This window comes from Typopeltis vanoorti, chromosome 3 (assembly GCF_054136105.1).
Source record: "Typopeltis vanoorti isolate ZY-2024b chromosome 3, IOZ_Tvanoo_1.0, whole genome shotgun sequence".
Lineage (NCBI taxonomy): Eukaryota > Metazoa > Arthropoda > Arachnida > Uropygi > Thelyphonidae > Typopeltis > Typopeltis vanoorti.
Genome location: NC_143551.1, coordinates 114,745,928 through 114,767,188, shown reverse-complemented (window position 1 = coordinate 114,767,188; position 21,261 = coordinate 114,745,928). Strand labels below are relative to the sequence as shown.

At 36.5% G+C, this 21,261-nt stretch overlaps 1 protein-coding gene across 1 annotated transcript in view; it reads right to left on the bottom strand.

Moving 5' to 3' along the window:
* The window catches only part of LOC150108486 (isocitrate dehydrogenase [NAD] subunit gamma, mitochondrial-like), a 145,900-nt gene that overhangs the window by 107,303 nt on the left and 17,336 nt on the right, over window positions 1–21,261 (bottom strand). The window contains exons 2-3 of the mRNA XM_090390816.1: window positions 12,318–12,383; window positions 5,953–6,056 (exon numbers count right to left, since the gene is read on the bottom strand). Coding sequence (XP_090246942.1) covers window positions 5,953–6,056; window positions 12,318–12,383 — 170 coding nt within the window. The remainder of the gene's footprint in view (window positions 1–5,952; window positions 6,057–12,317; window positions 12,384–21,261) is intronic.

Sequence of the window (21,261 nt, the reverse complement as noted above, 5' to 3'; positions counted from 1 at the left end):
AAAAAATGTTTGATATTGGAAAATTATTTAACACATGATAATTCTAGAGATATTGACGGAACAGATTTATGGAGTGAATTACAAATAATAGCAAGGCGAATTCCAGAAAATACTTCCTCATTAGATGTTTTCCTGTCATACATATGCAAATATAATTTAGAAAATAGTGTTCCAAATGTGTTTATTGCTCTCAGAATTTTTTCGACTTTGCCAGTATCGGTAGCAAGTTCAAAAAGGAGTTTCTCGAAATTAAAACTTACTTACACTGGCTCTATGATGGCTCAGGAACGACTCACTGGTCTAGCAATAATATCTATAGAGCATGAAATTCAATTCATCTACAATCAATATAGATGAATTAATTCAAAACTTTGCCAAAGCAAAAGCCTTCTAGAAAGATTAATTTTTCATAATATTTGTATTTAAGATGTGATAATTATCTTGCTATACAGATATTAGGAGTAATCATATATGTATACAAATGTATTGGTTTTGATTAATAAATTTTATATATAAATGTTCATAATGATATTATTTTTATAAATATCCACATGTGTAGGTGTACGTGTGCTTGTGTGAGTATGATAATATATATATATATAGCAATCCCTTGATTAGTGCGCCTAATGCGTTTTTTAAAACAGGCGCATTAATCGAAAACACACATAATCGAGTATAATAACCTATAGGAAAAAGTATAATTCGTTCCTCAAATTTCTTTTTTGAACCTTAATTTTTTTTTATAAAAAGAATTAAGGTATGTCTCAGGGCCTAGTTAAAGAAAAAAAAAGAAGCTGAAAGACAATAAAATATATTCAGAATATAAATTTTATTATTCTGTTTCTTAACAAAGAATTGAGCTAACGTAGTTTGGCAGGCATTTTTTTTTTTTTTTTCATACAACCGACGGTATGACCCTATTGCCTCTTCTATTCTTCTGTAAATTTTACTGCTTCTCTATTCATCAGGGTCAGCCTCTGCATTGCTGCTTAAAAACTTCGCTTGTACGAAAAATATTATACGCCGTCATTTGTTGTAATCGGCTTGCTGGCAATTTTTATGACCGATCATATACAGCGGTATTCTCTTTCCCAAATGTTGAAAGGTTTCGATGTGTGAAAATTAACGATACACAAATGTTATTAGGCATTATGGGTCCGAGCTTTTCGACATATTCTCGAATATTATTCTCCTCAGAATATTTCCACTATAAAATATTTATTCATAAAAAATGCTTAGAAAACTAAAATGACAAATTCCTGGAACCTCTCGGGGAACACAGTTTGGGAAACCCTGGTATACACAATGTACATGGAAGTAGTGAAGTATGCCGTGAAAAATAACTTTGTAAAATGTTTTAAATCGGTAACTAAATTATTTCATTCTGGTGAGTGATTTTTTAAATTAGTTAGCCATAAAAATGTATAGATAGAAAATTTTTAAAATCTCTAACATTTATTTTTAAAATATATATAATCGCGCTAATCGAATTTTAGAGGCGCACTAATCGAATTTGGGTATCGAAAAAAATGACGCACTAATTACTGCATAGATACTTGTATAGGGGCACCTAAATTTTCTTTGCCTAGGGGGCGTCAGATACTCTCGCACCGGCCCTGCCTTCAATCTATCCTCATAGGATGCATTCTACAGATCTGTCACCAGCTCGGTTACTCATCTCTGAATCTTCTCCACTACTTCCTGATCCCCCCAAGAAACACAGGTGACCAACTTTGTGCACAGTAGTTGACATGTGGTCAAATCATAGACTTATAAAGAGGAATAATAACCTCCCTATATTTACTTGTCAATGAGTTCTTCAACATCCAAGTAATCATCTGAGCTATTCTGCCAATCCTTGAAAATACGTCCTCTGAATTTGAAATCTCTATTTACCACCATCCCCAGATCCCTAGCCTCAGAAGATCTGAAGGGATATTCAGTTGTTTACTGATGATGCCAAACTGGGGGAGAGCAATTGTTGATAAAGGTGATGTAGATATCCTGCAGGTTGATTTAAATGAATTGGCAGTGTGGGAAAAGGACAATGGTTGTCAATTTAATGTTGCAAAATGTAAGGTATGTAAGGTACTCATATCATATTGATGATACAATTACAGGAAATCGATGATTATTCTGATTTTTCTGATAGACAGACATCAGAGGGCAGCATATGATGGAATGGAATAATTAAACAGGTTTTAATCATTCTGATGTTTTGTCTCTGTCATAGAGACATCTTCAGGAATACAATATATGAAAATTGTAATAACATACACACAACAATGAGCAGAAGAAATAAGACTATATTGAGCCTAAAGTCCTATCATATAGTCCTATCAGCACCCATAGAGTGTGTCCCTATAGAGACACACTCTTTGGGTGCTGTTGGCTAGCCTTAGCTGTTGGGTGGGAGGCCTATATGACATCAAGGTCATCCTAAGAAACATCTGTTGCATGTTCCATTATTTTTTTTAATAAGACGAGTTTCATGTAGTAAGACCATTTTTGGCATGTCCTCAGGAGTGAGTCCACATCACTTTTTCTCTTTGATTTGCTCTAAGGATGAGTAAGTCATACCTTTCAAGGATGTAGTTGTGAGAAGGAGAGATTGACATATACACATCGACATCTCCACTGACACTTTCTTTACAGTTGCCTTCTCAAAGCAACTGTAACGAAATGAGAGCAATGCATCCCTTATCTGAGCCTTCTGATAGATGATGCATTGCTCTGTTTTTATTTTTTGAATCTTCTTTTCATCCTTCCACCTTTGGCATTCTTGGGAGTACACTGGGTGGTTTCCCTAACTGACAGTGCATTTCGGTGTTTTGTTCTTAAAGTCTTTATTCTCATGATCTTTCTGACACATTGAGCACAGATGGCAGAGCCATGACAGGAAGTTTGAGAATGACCATGTTTTTGACATTTAAAACAGTGCAAAGGGATACAGTCTTAATGGGCAACTAAAAGATAACCTGCTTTGACAGATGTTGGTGATGGTGGTTTTGGTGTGTTGAAAATAAGGACAATGTTCCTAGTGGGAACCAGATGCCCAATGCCTATATATGAGGATTCTTCTTTATGGCTGTCACTCCTTAGTCATTCAGTTCAGTGCAAATCTCCTCATCAGGAACATCAAAGGAATTCCACTCTGACATTATACTGTTAGAAAAGCTTAAAGTTTTGTAAGGGTAATCTTAATTGATATACCTCCAACAGATGATGCATGAAGTAATTTTTCTAATTGCATTATTGTAGCTACCTCAATAAGGATATCTTCTGAACACAGTTTTTTTACAGATTTTGGAGAATCTGCCAACTTTTCATGAACAAGGGTGGCATTTTTCCAAGTGAACATTTCCTCTATTGAATGCACGGTTAAGAAAAAGCGTATTTGTGCAGCTTCTGATGTTTTTTTGTTTCTTATTTTGTTTTCTGTTGATGATTATATAGTTTCTGAATCTGGCTGAGGGCTGCTGATAAGCAAGAGAATGAAAAGTTATTAATTCTTATGAGGAGTTTGATTCAGTGCAAGAGTTCCTCATTCACCAAGGTGCCACACATGGATGGCTCCTCTCTGGCAAGCAATGACTGCACTTGGGAGTGGAATGCCAAGGCTACTTCAGATGCCATACTGACACCACAGCAAGCCCACTAGCTGAATGATCCTGGCTGGGCAATCCAGGATTGCCTGTCTTGCTGACACAGAGACCAAAGTAGTGTGAGACTACAAGGATTCTCCTTTCTGAATGTACAGGGGGTGGAACTGCACAGCAAACATTGCAGCAAGGCTTTGTTTCCAATGACGGTTGTCTGAAAGACAGAATAATACAAAAGACTCAGGAGAAGTAGAATGAAGAATGCGGAAAGAAAGGTATAATAAAAGAATAAGAATGGAAAGGGCCAGTACCATCACTAGGAGGTGCCTCCCATAGACGGGCAATGGTCCAATGGATTACTTTTCTCTCCTGTGATGAGCAGAATATAGGCTATAAGAATATAAGCTATATAGGAATATAGGCAGATAGATGTTAGACAAGTCAGATAGAGATAGCTGTTAATTCTGGAGAACAAATTTTCAACAAAACAGGAGGATACAATCAGGACCAGAAGACTAATTGGTTATCAAAGCTGTTTAGGATTCTTCTCGCGTGTTTCTATGAAAGAAGGTGACATCCAATAGACTGTTCTCAATACAGTGTGAAATAATTTGCTTGGTCTGCTGTGCATGAGTTGGAGAAAAATAATGGCAAAAGATCAACCTTCTTTATTATCATTATCAGACTTCCATGGGGTCAAAAGACCCACTGTGAGGAAGGGAATTCAATTGTCTCACTCACACACACACACACACACACACACACACACACACACACACTAAACTAAGCCTTAAATGTATTCACTGTCTCCTTACTCATTACACTCTCAAGCAAGAAATTCCAATAACACTTGCTCTTCATCCACCTGATCCCACCCTCATTATATAGCTTCCCTGGCCTCTTTTCCTTCCCAGACTCACCATTCTAGGAACAACTTCTTCCCCTCACAAACTAATGTCTCCAGGACCGTACTTATACCTTTCCCTGTGACAGGCAGGGCAAAAGGCACTAGAATGCTCCAGGACCCCTCTCCCATTAAATTTAAAGGGGTCCTTGAATTGGCCCCAATTTTCAGCCCCCCCCCCATTAGAGCATCACGCACCTGTGCATAAGTATGGCTCTGAATGTCTCAATTATGCTCTACCTCCTCTTATCCACTAGACTCTATAAATTGCATTTCCTTGATCTTTCTTCATATTCTATAATGACAAGGACTAGAAACTACTTTAGTAGATCATTGCCTCTGTATCCTTTCCAATATTTATTATTATTATTTCGTGACACCTCCAAGGAGTCCAAAGACTCATCGAGGGAAGACACCTCTCCTACTCTACAACGCTCCATATCCCCCACATAATCCACCAACTACATCGAACTGCCACTACCAACATCATCTACACCAAGACCATCTACTGCCCACTACTACCATCACTAGTATTTTTTGTCTGTAAATTGCATGTGTTCTGAAGTAGATTTGTCTGTATCTACTTATCTTTCTGAAAACCAGGTGACATGAATATGAGAGAGGCATAGAAGGGCAAAGAACCAGAAAAAATAACTGTATTTGAGTAGGAAGGGTAAGTTTTTTTTAAAGCTTGAATTTAAGCTGTGACAAGCTACAGTATAAACTGGGTGTGAAGCTAGTTTTACTTTGAACCATTTAGATATGCTGAATTTTTGCTTGGACTACTAAAGTAGGTTTCAGCAGTGATCAAAGATTTTGGGTGGAATTGGGAATGAATGATGCTCTTCATTCTAGCAAGAATAATTTTCATTACTCTCAGGAAGAGCAGGTATACTATTTGGATCAGAACAGAAGTAGTAATCAGAGCATGGGATGGAAAAGAAGAAATCACAAAGACTATCCCATGTGGCACTATCTTAGGGACAAGTTTTGATAGTATGTGTGACTCCCTCCCATAAAAGGCTGGGAACCTATAATACATTAGTACTGTGGGAAGGCTAAAGGTTGGGATTATTTTTATTTATTATTAATTTTTTTGTAATTTATTTTGTATTTTTAATTCATTTTTACCTGGTCCAGAAATCCTACTATAGAGACAAACATAAAACTTTTTCATGCTACTTCAGGCCTCAAATAAGTGACACAGTGTTCTCACACTCAGCAATGAAATTCATCTATCACCTAAAGATAATTACATACATCTATGCTCAGGCAGAATTTGAACCTGCAGCCTGTTAGCCAGACAGCAGATATGCTAATCACTCAGCCAACCATAGTGGCAATTGATACGATACTGAGAGAGGCTGAAGAGTTCCGTAGAAAAGGAAATGTGAACCCAGAGCTCATACAGCTGCAAAAATGAAAACTTAAGAAAAAATTTCCTACCTAAATATATCCTTAACATACGTCACTAGCTCAGGTCCAATACCATCACCTGGAAGTAAAGTAACCATAGAGCGCCCGCCATATTTTGCCAGCATCCTGTTGACCTACAAATATAAATAACTAAGATTCAATTCATTGAAATAAATCTTCACAGGACCAGCATACTGTGATAAGGTTAATTAGTACAGCAGCAATTTTATATCTCAATAACCCACTAAATGTACACTAGTTTCATGTAAAAATTACATAACAGAAAAGAAGACATCCCACAATTACTTTAGATATTTTTCATGTAATTAAAAATCTCTTCTCTTCTACATTGTTTCTTCTTTCACTTTTGAGTATTTTAATTCTTTCATCATCTCACCCACAAAAACAATGCATCTAAAAATTAAGTGTGGTGTCACACATAAGTCTACTTTCTATTATATAATTCTGGTAAAAATACTACATCCTTCTGGATGACCACTTCTGAAATTATACAGTGCTACTACTACTACTATAGTAATTAATTAGGATTTAATTTGAGCAGGGTTTATAAAAAACACACACGAAAAATTCCAATGATGATAAGAAAGACAGAATATAGTTTTATAGAAAACTTGATTCTTCTAGGATACAAAATAAGTGTGCCTGTGGAGCTGAGAATTAAAGGAATCCTGTTCTCTTCATGGTCATGGGAAAGAATGCCTCTGTTGTATCTGCTTCTATCCTTTATCAGAGTAAAAAACACACAGACACAGATATTTTGTACAAATAATTTTCAGTAAGGAAATACTGTGAGTAGACTTATTACTTACTATTATAATAATGGAATTAACTCATGTAAAATATTCTTTATTAGTAGAATTTTCGTCTGAGTATCACAGGCATCATCAGTACAAGTACAAAAGCTAACTAAACAATAACTGATATATTCACAAAGTGCCACTTAAGTAGCTAAGGTTAAATTTCCTAAATTTATTTCCAAAAAAATAAAATAAAATAATAAAATAAATTAAATTAAATAAATAAATAAAAATTTATATACGTATATGCATACAATTACAAAAGTTAGTACTCTATAAATCAACAAATCTTTCCTATCCCTACAAGGGGGAAAGACGTAGACTATCGGATCTGTTTAGGTTAGGGGAGTGAAGTAACGTTTCACATGTTTCTTTGTAAAGCCGTTCCACGAGGAACCGACTTTTGTCTTTTTCTAATGAACTATGTCTAGTGTTGATGGTGTGCTCTGCAAATCCAGACTGTTCAGGTTCAAGGTACTGAATATACGACTTATGTTCTAACCAAATCAGAGCAGATCTTCCTGTTTGTCCGAAATATGATAATCCACAAGAGCAGGGAATCTGGTAGACACCTGGATACCTGAGATGTAGGAGCTTGTCCTTTGGAGACTATAGAGATTTTTCTGATGGGTCGAAAGGCAAAGTGCCTTTTTTTTTAATTATTAAAACACATTCTGAGTTATACAAATGCAGTATACATATAGCAGAAACAAAAATTATGAATTTAAATTTTCAATAATCAAAAACTGTTTAATAAGACAAATTAAATTTAGCAGAGAGTTCCGAGTGCATTGTTTGAACTATTTGAATTGAAATTTTTAATGCAAACAGTTCAAACCACCAGGAACTTGTTGTCGATCAGCCTTAACAGAGTTTGTCATTGTATGCTAAGAGACATATTTTGTTTAAAACTTCCTTTAGATTTTTTAGTTATTCAAAAATTAACTATAGAACATACCTGCACTTATCTGTGACAAAAATATAAAAGAAAAAAAAATCAAAACTTTTCTTTTTAAAACAGTGCCTTGTACTCTTCTACAGATCTTAGTGTTTGCCCAGAGGGATGCGAGTTACACTTTTTGGAAATGCTGCTTTTTAAAATTAATGAATTCTTGTGTAGTGGGACTATTTTCGGCATGTCCTCAAGAGCAAGCTGATACTGATTTTTCTCTTTTATGTATTCTAAGGAGACAGCAAGCAAATCTTACCATTATGGGATGTAATTGTGAGAAGGTGGGACTAATATTCATGTTAAGGTCCATACTGACAATTTCTTTACAGTTACTTTCTCAGCATAGGAGGGTTTACCAGATGTAGATGTTGCTACTTATGTAGTGTACTGCTTCCTCATTTCCTGATATAGGATGCTCAGCTCAGTTTTTATTTTTTGGATCTCCTTTTCACTCTTCTGCCTTTGGCATGCTCGGGAGTATGCTGGGTGATCTCCTTCACGATTAGAGCAGTTCAGAGTTCTGCTCTTACAGTCTTTGTTCTCATGATCTTTACTATCACATCAAGCACAGAAGACAGAGCCATGACAGGCAGCTGGAGAATGACCATGTTTCTGATTTAAAGCAGCACAAAAGGTTCGGGTTGCAGAGCCTAATTGGACAGTGTAGATATCTTGCTTTCACAGATGTTGGTGGTTAAGATGTGTTGAGGGTAAGGATGATGTTCCTAACTATCCCCATGAGTATTCTCCTCATGACTGTCACTCCTTGTCTTTCATTTTGAAGCAGATCTCTTCATCAGGAATGGCGAGGAGATTCCCCAACAGTACACCTCTAAAAAAGTTTAAAGTCAATCCCCACAAAACTATTCTCCCAATAGGTACTGCACAATGTAGTTTTCCAGATTGTGTTGCCATTGTTTCAATATAAATATCTCCCTGAATATAAGTTCTTGACTGATTTCGGAGATCCTACTAGCCCTTCCAAACTCTTCTGGGTGAGGGAGGGTGACATTTTTCTAAGTGGATGCTCTCCTGTTGAATGCAAGATTTAAAATAATCATATATTTGTTACCGTCTCAGATGTTTTCTGTTTCTGTTGATGTTCCAATGGTTTCTGCATTTGGTTGGTGCTTGTTAAGGACTTCTGATAAACAAGAGGATGAAAAATTAATTATTCTCTGGAGGAAGTTGATTCAGGGCCAGAGCTTTCCACCCACCACGAACACACACACACATGGATGCCTACTCTTCAGCAAGTGATGACAGAACTTTGGAGTGGAACACTAAGGCTAGCCTGGATGCTATACCAGCACCACAGCAAGCCTCGAGTACTGTCTCCAGACCATGGGGAAAGGAGACTCAGTGACCCCTATAGCCAAACCTATTAGCTGATTTATCCTGGCCAGGCCATCCAGGATTGCCGGTCTTGTTGAAGTAGAGGCCAAAGTAGTGCAATACTATGAAAATCCTCTTTCTTATAATTAAATTTACTTATAATTAAAAAAATAACATTCGACATTTCGACCTCTGTATTAAGGTCATCATAATCTGATTTTGCCTTCCTTAACTTGCTGAGCCTTATACTGATTGTGAGCTTCCTGATCACCTTTTTTCTCGTGAACTCATGTATCCTCCATAACATTTTCTTTTTTGTGCAAATCCTGTTTAATGATGCTACTCATCCATCTAACTCCATCTCCCATGTAATATTAACATCCTTTTCTTCAGATTCTTATGGCATGGCACTGCTTCAAGTTGCCTCCAAAGATGTCAAAATCACTTGCCTTGTAGTTCAACATATACTTATTAAATGAAAATTCCACATTTTGCAGCCTTCCAAGTCAAGAAAGCATGATCACTCTCTCCAACTGGGGGCAATTTTCCACTGATTATTGACAGATCTTCTGAACCTATGACCTGATCCAACACTCAAACCCAGAGTTCCTTTCATCATATGCTGTTTCAAATAATTATCTCTTAGCATATGAATCAATTCCATTTGCTTTTCTCCTTCCAATCTATGTCTCCACAGTCGAAACCTCTAATAATTACTTGATTTGCATTCATTGTGGTAATTTGCTTTAGTTTTTCAGGCATGGTGCTTCCATGAACAAAGATTTCTGGACACATCTAACTGCAAATCCATTTAAGTGTGATCTATTAATGTGATATCCAAGTCCTTCCATCCATCAAATTCAGTCTATGTATCTTGCATATGATTCCTTCTGCACAACCTACACATTGATTCATTTGGATCATTGCATTTGAACAGCTCCACTAATATTATTAATTTTGATAAATATTAATAATTAATATTATTAGGATAATTGCCATATTTGTAGAACTTTTAAATTTAGTTACTTCATGGATTTTTATATTATTTTTTTTATTATCTACTGAAATAAATAATGGCATCAAACATTATATAAGATTGAAAATAATGCAGAGAGTGAAGAACCAATAAATGTACACTATCTTCCAATAATGGTCCAGACACTTTAGCAATTTACAATTGATACCAGCAGCCAAACACTAATATCAGGAATGTTCACCTTTGGCTTTGATCACCTCCTGCACCCTTTGAGGGAGGCTTTCCACCAATTTGCGGCAGACCAGATAGAATGGTGTCTCCATTCCTCCATTAAAGCGGCACTGAGTTCAGCAACAGATCGAGGACGCTGCTCTGGACCTCAATCGTTGCTCTAATTTGTCCCACAGGTGTTCAATGGGGGTTCAGGTTAGGACTCTGCACAGGCCAGGGTAGTCGTTTAACACCCATCTCTTCATACTATTCCATAACAGCTGTAGTTTTGTGGCATGGGGCATTGCTGTCTTGATCACCTTGATAAGTCTGTTTCATAAAAAGTCCAAAGTGTAGGCGGCACCTGATTATCCAGAATATCGAGCTGCCTTCACGGAACCATGGACAACGACCAGTGTCCCACACCATTACTCCTCCACCACCAAACTTTACCATGGGCAACACACTGTGGTAATGAGCATTCACTAGGCTGCCTCCACACCCATCAGACTGGAAACAGGTGAAGCTTGATTCATTACTCCAGAGTACCATTTTCCACTGGTCAATTGTCCAGTTCACAAGATCTGTTGCACCAGGATGGAAGAGACCTTGTTCATTGTTGTGGTGATCAGCTAGTGTGCCACTGCTCTTCCATGGAAACCCAGTAAATGGAGCTTCTTTTGTACAGTATTATTGCTCACCATGGTGATGCAAATGACAAATAATAAATGACTGACAGGGACAGGAGCGTGTTAAAACAGGTGGCAGACAAAAATAGGCTACAATCAGCACAGATCATTTCTGACGGCTGCGTGTTTTCCTGCACTAGTGATGCCAGAACGTCTCCATTTGTTGATCACATCACCAACCGTTGATTTTGGATGCTCCAGTTGAGAAGTAATGACACGTTTGGACATGCTGCCAATTTGACAGCCCACAATGACACCTCTCTCTCGAAGTCACTGAGTTCACGTTGTGTGGCCATATCACCTGTATTCAACTGCTATGATGACATACTGCTTCCTATTATCTGTACAGTGGTTTTTATGTTAACAAACCTGACATGTTCCATAACTTCAAATGACAGGGGGTCAAGACAATTATTGGTTGATAGTGTATGTAGAAATATGAAACAGCAAGAATGAAATGTAAATGAAACAAAACAAAATATACATGATGAACTTATTGAAATGGCTGGCATTAATGTTGTGGCTTGTCATGTATATACTGCAGGTTTTTTAGTTTGTTGTCTTTTTATTTTTTTTAATCTGTATTTTAGTGTTGCTAGTTCATATTTCAATGTACATTTATTGATTCTTCACTTTCCACATCATTTTCAATAGAATATTATTTTCAGCTCTATTATTACATTCAGTATTATTAAATTTAAAAAAATAACAAAAATTCTTGAAGTAAATATGACAATCATGCAAATAAGGCAATTATCTTCCCCCCCCCTTCAAGAATACAGAATTCTTTTTTTTTTTAGGTCAGTATTTTTTCTAAAATAAATTTTAATCAATAATTATAAACATAGCCTCTGTAGCTTAGTCAGTAAAGATGAAGCCCTTTGGTCAGAAAGGCCTGAGTTCAATTCCTGTCAGTGAAGTGAGGAACTTTTATCTCATCTCTTTCGACTAAAGGTGAGTTAGCCAGTCTCATGCAGAGGTAGTGGGTTCTTTCACCCGGAAACTCGGGTTTTTCATCCCCCCGAACAGGAAAACTGGCATATGAACACATGCATCTATACACCGGGATGCATAGGGCTAACCAACTTATCCTCGATATGGTAGCGGTTAAGTGAATAGAAATCCTCAACACTGCAAGGTAAAAGAGGAGGGAAGGAATAATAATAAGAAGAATTATAAACATTTGATTTAATAGCCTTCTAGTTTGCTTACATGTGGGCATCTCCATTTCGAATAAGCTTTGTTGATAAATATTAGTTTTTCAAGTATTTACATACTCTGATTAGATACTCTGGTTTTTCGTCTCCCAGAACAGACAAACTGGCCCGTGAACACATGCATCTACAGACATAGGATACTTTTTCAAGTATTTACATGCTCTGAGAATACTACAAATAAAGCACTATTTTACTTACTGGATATGTTGAAACATTTCTTTTGTGATCTTGAAGGGATATATGACACAGTGCTGCTAAAGGACTCTGTAAATATAACAAAAAGAGAAATCGTAATAATTAGCAATAATTTGTTTCATAAACTTAATTAATAATCAGTTACAAAATATTATTGTTAAAAATTAATCTTAATCTCAAGATTAGCATTAAAATGTTAATATTAATCAAAATATTAATAGCTATAAAAATAATATTTTTATATAAAATATCAAAATTATAACCTCTAGGCGATATACACCATCACCTACAGTAGGGGGTCTTCAACCTTTCAGACAGTGCGGGCCATATTAAAAATTTCAATGAAGCCTGCGGGCCACTAAGCTATACTGCGATATTTAGAATTGCAAGATGCTTTCCAGATTCACAAGGAATGCTGTGCATTTGATACTTTACATAAAATCCTATAAAAACAAACAAACTCAGCTTTAAAAGCGTAGGTAGGAGTAGTGTTCATGATAAGTAAATACAATCAATACTTGAAAAAAGATAATTTAATGAAGAAAACATGGGAAACTTGGCAATTTGTCATGAGTCAGTGTCAGTATCAAAAGAATACAATATAAAACAACACTATGAGACAAAGCATGCATCCAATTTAGATCACCTTCAAGGGCAGCTTCTTATGGACAAAGTAAACAGTCTCCAAATTGATTTAAAATGGCAGCAGAGTACGTTTAAAAAGCAGAGGGAAGAGAGCGAAGTGTGCATCAAAGCAAGTTATGTAATAGCCAGTAGTGAGCTATGGAAATTTTACCAAAGGGCTCGCATCGTCAAGCAAAAAAAAAAAAAAAAAAAAGTGTATTTCACATAAAAACTTTTATTAATACAGCTTGTGTACAAATTCCAATCAAAAAGTATGAGAGGGCAATCAACCTCTAAAGGCTATCATTTTTAAACAAATATTTCATGATCTAAACATGAAATATTTGCACACAATTAACTGTGTTAATTTATCTTACATAAGAAAAATATTTTTTAACTATCAAAATATAATAAGAATGAAATATTTTATAATCTTTTATAAAACATTTGATTGGCTACTGGTTTCACCATACAATTGGCTACCAGAAGGAAGAAGGGTAAAGATAATGTATGAGCTTATTTTATTTCCAAACTTAGGTGCATTCGTTATACAGGAGTTGAAACAATAATTCCAAATAATCTATACACTGCCGAATAAACTAGTTTTAGTTAGGTTACTGTATGAGTTTGTTGTTTAATATGTTTCAAAAAAAAATTTTTGTTTTGAAAAAATAAAGTAAACAAGAACAACAAGGGGATCACAAATTTGAGAAAAATTTAAAAGAGGGCTCGCATGATCCCCTTATAGCTCACCACTGGTAATAGCTAAAAAAATTGCTAAAAAATCAAAAGCCTTCTTGGACGGCGAGTGTGTGTGTGAAAGAGTGTCTCATCGCTGCTGGGGATATTCTGTGCCTAAATAATAAGGAAGTGTTTAAAAAACTGAGTTTGTCTGGGTAACTGTGGCATGATGTGTTGAAGAACTTGCCAATGACATTGAAGGAACTTTAAAAAAACGGTCGTCCGAATTTACGTCATATTCACTTGCTTTAGATGAGAGCACAGATGTGAAGGATACAGCACAACCTGCTATCTTTGTCCGTGGCATTGATCAACAATTCAGTGTGACAGAAGAACTGCTAGCACTTGTACCTATGAAGGGAACGACGAAAGGCACTGGTATTCTTGAAGCCGCCAAGAAAACGCTTCAGCGTTTCGACCTCAGCTTAACCAACTTCGAGGGTGTGGTAACTGATTGTGCCCCCTGCTATTGACGGAAAGAACGAAGGGTTTGTTGCACTGCTACAGAAAAAAACAGAACTAGAAGAAAAAGATTTCATCCATTACCACTGTTTAATCCACCAGGAGAATTTGTGTGCAAAAACTATTGGATTTGAGAATGTCAGAAAAGTTATTGTGACTGTCATTAACATTATTAGGGCAAAAGGATAGAATCATCGTCAATTCCAAGAGTTTTTGACTCAAGAGTGCAAAGCGGATCACGGCGATGTGGTTTATTATAGTGATGTGCATTGGTTGAGCAGAGGGAAGGCTTAAAAGAGTCTTTGACTTAAGGAGTGAAATACAGCAGTTCATGCAAACCAAGGGGAATCCGATTGCAGAATTTAACAATTCGAAGTGGATGACAGACACTGCCTTTGTGACCGACATCTCGTTGCATATGAATGACCTAAATATGCAGCTACAATCCAAAGATCAACTGGTGCACACTCTGTTTGATCATATAAAAGCTTTTGTGGCCAAGCTCAAATGTTGGGAGGCACAACTCGTAAAAAAAAACTTAACTCATTTTCAGCTTCTTGCTGAGTCCAACTGTTTGTCTCTTGATGAATACGCTACAAAATTAGCCGTGTTGCGAAGTTAGTTCGAAGAGAGATTTAATGATTTTCATAACCAACAGTCTTCTTTAGATTTATTTTCAATGAACTATAGTGTCGATGCTGCTGAAATGCCAGGCTCAGTACAAATGGAGCTACATGAACTCCAAAACAACTCCTCTTTGAGAGAAAAATTATTCAATGTGCCTTTGCTTACATTTTACAAAGACTACATTTCTGAGGACGCATTCCCTAATCTTCACTAGCATGCTTTGAAGATGTGCACTTTGTTAGGAAGCACATACTTATGTGAGCAGTTCTTCTCCGGAATGAAGCATGTGAAGTCCAAGACAAGAACTCAGATTACGTACCAACATCTCAAGAATACTCTGCGCATAGCGACTTCCAACATTGATGCCAACATTGACAAGCTGGTCAAGGAAAAACATTGCCAAGTTGCCCATTGACATTGTAAAAAATGAATGTTTTCTTCATTAAATTATCTTTTTTCAAGTATTGATTGTATTTACTTATCATGAACCCGACTCCTACCAACGCTCTTAAAGCTGAGTTTGTTTATTTTTATAGGATTCCATGTAAAGTATCAAATGCACAGCATTCCTTGTGAATCTGATAAGCATCTTTCGATTCTAAATACCGCAGTATAGCTTAGTGGCCCATGGGCTTCATTGAAATTTTTAATGCAGCCTGCACTGTCTGAAAGGTTGAAGACCCCTGCACTATAGTATGCTACAGCAGCATTTCTCAACCTTTCTAAGGCTAAGGACGTAAAATGCCTAAAACAATTCTGTGGACCACTAAGTTACAGAGCATTGAAGGGAGGGGGGGATCCGCCCCGAGCGGCACATTTTTGGCGTTTAAGAAATCTTGCCATACTGTCTATAAAACTGCAACTGAGTGATGAAATAGACTTCGACAATGTCATCAACAATTCTGCGAATAGAAAAGCAAGAAAAATAACATTTTAGAATGTTGGAATTAAAGTTTTACTTCAATTTTTAATTTATTTCCCTATACATCGTTTTGACTTTTTGTAATTTTTTTAAAAACCTATTTAGGAATTACCAACATTTCGGAAAAACTGTGCCATTTGTAACATAATAAATCTAAAAGCATGTTTTGAATACATATGGAAACATAATTAATTAAATTGAAAGTAAACGATTAAAAGTGTATCATCATTGAACAAAGTTTTAATTTTTATTAAACGAATAAATAATATGATATACCGATAATTATGTTACTACTTACTTTTAATGAGATGGTCGAGCTTCTAGGCCCTTGCAGAGTTGCTGGATATCTGGCTGAATATTGGTCAACTTCAGTCGAAGATCGACACACACTAAGACGATTTTTGTATTTTGTTTTTATTTGAAGGAGCGATGATAATCCTTTCTCACAAAGATAGGTTGTAGAAAACTGCACGACGATTTTCAATGCTTGTTCAGATAATTTGGGAAATTCACTTCTCACTGAAGGCGAGATCCAAAATTGAGCCAAACCAAGATCACGGAATTGCATTTTAAGTCCACTGTCACTTGAAAGTTCAATTAACTTCTTTTTTTGACAATGAAAGGTCGTTCTCGTGACTGCAAGCCTGAAATGGATCGCGAACCCGCAGAAATTTCTTATAAAAGTTATTTGGGAAAATATGTTTTCAAAATTCTATTTCAGATTTTTGAGGTGGTCACAAACTTTTTCTAGAAACTCAGAATCAACAAAAATATCATTTTGCACTAAAAAGGATCCCAATGTTGGAAAAGGTGCAAATTGTGTGTCTTTTACATAATTAATCCATAAAACTAATTTTTTCTCGAATGCCTTTAAGTAGGCATCAAGAACAGTTAAAGAATTTCCCTGAAGGGAGAGATTTAGTTCATTTAATTTCGAAAAAATGTCTGAAAAACAAGGAAGTGATGCAAAATCAGAATTACATTCATTTACAAATAATAAAACTTCGTGCCTTAATTGAATAACCTTGTTAGTACTTTGCCCCTGGAAAGCCAGCGAATTTCAGAATGAAGCAAAAGTTGTATATATTCACTGCCCATTTCATCGCAGAGTACTGAAAAGAACCTGTTATCGGTTGAGCTTTAATAAAATTAACTAGCTTTACAGTTGTATAGCACAGTTTTAAATTCTGGTGGCATTCCTTTGGAGACTAACACTTCCCTATGTATAAAACAATGTACCCAATTCATATCCAGAGCTACTTCCTTGAACATAGAAACAACCCCACTATGCCTGCCTGTAAGGGTGCGAGCTCCACCCAAACAGAAGCCTATACATTTTTTCTACTGGATCCCTTGGTGTATTATGTAATTATTGAGAGTGTGAAATATTTCTACTCCAGTTGTTTGGGATGGCAAAGTTCTACAAAACAGAATATCATGGATGTTGTTATCATGCGCATATCTTACGTAGCATATTGATATTGATAGGACACATTGCTAAGGTGTCCAAGATTGCACATAGGATTACTTGGTTGTTGAGGAACACACTGACATCCAGAGATAAAGAGGTTATTATTTCCCTTTATAAAGCAGTGATACTTCCACATTTGGATTACTGTGCTCAGATCTGGTCACTTGGATTCCTTGGAGATGAGGAGGCTGTGGAGAGGGTTCAGAGAAGAATGACCAAGTTGGTGAGTGATATAAAAAATGCCCCTACATTGATAGATTGAGAGCTTGTGGAATGCAGAGATTGGTTGATAGGTGAAGAAGAGGGGATATGATAGAAACATTTAAATTACTGAAAGGTTTCTATAGGATTGATGCAGGAGAAATGTTTCAGCTGTGTGATAGTGATGGAAGAACAAGAGGTCATCTCTGGAAATTAAAGAAGAGTGTGGTTAACAAAGGTGTCAGAACAAGGTTTTTTTGCCTGGAGGGTGGTGAACGAGTGGAATTCATTGCCTGACTTAGTTGTGAGCTCTTCGTCTGTAAATGAATTCAAGAAGAGATATGACAGATATTGTTTTGCTAGTTTGGGTCTCCCGCGATGAGTCTACTGACTCCATAGAGATACCCATAATAATAATAATAATAATAATAATAATAATAATAATATTAACTGCGCATCATTTCTAACATCAGTAGTCTCGTCTATTTGTAACGCATAATAAGAGCTCTTCTTAACTCTTTCGATTAACTGAGATTCTACGTCACCTGCCATATCATTTGAAAGAGGAATCAGATCAACATCTTTTAGTAACTTGTACCCAAACATAGTTTTTACCACATCTTTTATAGCTGGAAGTAGTAAATTTTCTCCGATAGAATGAGGTTTCCCTGTTTTTGCTATGGGCAAGCTTAAGAGAGGTTGCTTCCAGTGCCTTGCTATTAATGGAACCCATGGCTGAAACTATATCTTTCCCATGATTTAATGTCCCTAAGTGTCACTGAAAAAATTCAATTGGCTTATTTTTCACATCACAATGTTTAGTTTCTAAATGTCGTAGGAGTTTCACAGGCTTCATGCACTCGTTCGCCAACACTTCATGACACAAAACACATTGAGGTTTCTGTTCACTTTCGTCTCCGCACCAAGTAAACCCGAATGCCAAATATGAACTGTTATATTTCTTACTGTATTTTTTCTTTGAACTGCTTGTTTCTTCTACTTTAATAGTATCAGATTTACTCACCGTTATGACACGTGTATCATAATTAGGGTTAGCATCACCTGTTTCATTTGCTCTTCTTTTCAAAGTCCTAGTTCTAAGCCATTTTTCCATTATTAAAAAAACATTTCTGAAAAATATATAAATACTGGGGTTAACTCACAACACACTTTTTCCATGTATCACTTAGCACTTCTGAAGATATACTGAGCCTTGGTTGAAAGAGGGAAACTTTCAATAATAAAAATCAATAAACAACAAGCCATTGGTTGAAATGTGGATAACACATGTTCACTTCAAATCTGACAAAACAGCAAGGGAAGGAGGAAGCAATAAAACTATATTGTTGTTCACTTCATCCCTATTTTATTATTTGTCATTCAGCAGCAGAATGACGAATAATAAAAGAGGGGTGAAGTGCACAACAATATAATTTTATTGCTTCCGCCTTTGAACATTCTGATGCTATTTGTTTTTGTTTTTTTTGTCTCCATTTGATTTCAATAATTTTTACTTACTTATTCAATTTTAATTTGTTTTGTTTGGATAATGAAATATATATATTTATTTAATTAATTTAAGTCTCCCTGCGGACCACCTGTCCCATCGTCAGGTGGCCAGCAGGTTGAGAAACACTGTGCTACAGCATACTACTGACTCTAGCAAGGAAAAAAAAATAATAATAAAAAACAGAGAGAAAGAGAAAATAAAAATAAATAATAAGTAATAATTAAACACTTAAATGAGTGGAACTACAATCAATGCTGAATGGTTCGGGCTCAATTCTTTACAGTTCTGTTTATTGTCGATTGAATACCAGTTACATAGCAATCTACACTAAGCTACACAGAAGCAAACAGCCATGCCACCCACCTTAATAAGATGTAGGACCTCCTTTTGCTGTGATCAATGCAATAATCCTATAGGGCATACTTTCCACAAGCATACATTAGAAATTAATGGGAATTTTCGACCATTTGTCCTGCAGGTATGTAATGAGGACCTGGACTGTTGTCGGACAGATGTCCCTTGACCTCACAAATGTTCAGTATGGTCAAGATTAGGGTACTGTGGAGGCCAATCAAGTGTTGTTACATTCATATCCACAAACCACACAATTACAGCAGGAGCCTTATGACATGGTGCATTGTCTTGCTGAAAGAAACAATGGTCAGTTCCATAGAAAGGAAGCATTGCATTGTCCTGAATGTTCAGATACCTCTCAGAGTTTAATGTTCATGACACCTCAAAACAGAGGTCCGAGCAAAAACAGGACCATAACATCACACTGCCATCTCTGAATTTCATACTTTGGATTATGCATTCTGGGAAGAGACATTCACTAGGCATCCACCACATGTCCATCTACTCAGTAGAGGGTATAGCCTGATTCATCACTCCATAAGACAGCTTTCCAAGTTTCCACATCCAAATGTACACATTCTTTGCACTACTCGGTTCTGAATGTTTTTGTGCAGACTCATGTACCAGATGATGCTCAGAATTCTGTATTCAACATGTTGACCGACAAATTGCAGTTTTTATATATTATCCTTCATAGCATCCTACAATCATGTTCGGCAAGTGTGGTGGATTGTCCACCGCAGGTAGCACTTGCAGTTGACTTCCTGAACTTCTATCTCAGTAATGGTATCACTGATTGTTGACCTAGGATGTACCAATTTGTCAACAATTTGCCGAACAGATAGGCCTGCAGCATGGCATCCTATCACAACACCTCTTTCAAACTTCATCAGTTCCCTTCTCGTAGTTGCACTAACTTGGGAGCATCATATTCCTCCAATTTATACCAGCTAAAAACACATAACTTGTTACATGACATGATGCTCCATTGCCAATGGGGTGTATGTTGACTTCTTTCCAATCAGTGTATACTTCTAGTGTATTCTTCCTGGTTTTTGTGTGCATGTGTTTGAACATTGCTGTAGTTCAACAATCACATTCTTCTGTTGTCCTATTCTTATATTATGGTATGTGGGCTGCAGATGAGCTTTCCAAATCCTTGGGACTGTTAAGCCATCAATCTTATTGGAAGTGTAATGATGGATTAGCATCTCACAGGCTTGTTTGAATTTTCTTTCACAGCAAATTTTGGTATGATGTAAGGACTGGGTGTCTTTCCAATAAATTTTGTAGCATGTTTGAATTGCATGATCAGAAAGAGTCTGAATTTCCATAATGAAGAAATTGAATGTGTTGTTTGAGGATTTTTTTCTCTCTACCCATTGTAGTTGTACATCCTGTTTCCCCTATGTAGGATAATTTAGGTGCATTAGATCTGGTATTACATTTGGTCACCGGGTTTTCAGAAGGATGAAGAGATGTTGGAAAGGGTCCAAAGGAGACTGACTAAGGTAGTTTCTTACCTCTGGAATGTCGAGTATGAGGAAAGATTGAGAATATGTAATTTGAAGAGTCTGGTGGACAGGAGGAAAGGGGAGATATGACAGAAAGTTGGTAAGGGGGTTGTTATAGGATCAATGCTAGAGAAGTTTTACAGAGAATAGTAGGAGATCAGGGGAGAACCAGAGGTCATCCCTGGAAACTGTATAAAGAGGGTGTGAGTAGGGGAGTGAGAGGCAGGTTTTTTCGTGAAGTGAATGATTGGAATGCCTTGCCTGAGAATGTGATGTCTGCAAAGAGTTTGAATGTGTTTAAAACATGGTATGATGAGCTGTGTGTGTGTGTGTGTGTGAGAGAGAGAGAGAGAGAGAGAGATAAAAGGAGCCTCCCAGATAAGTCTTTGACTCCATGAGGTCTTGGGGTGGTAATAATAATAATAATAATACATCCTTTTTCCACTATGTAAGATAAGTTGTTACCTGCATTGGATTTGGTATACTCCTGGGTGGGCAAGGGGAAGAAGGGAATCCTTAGA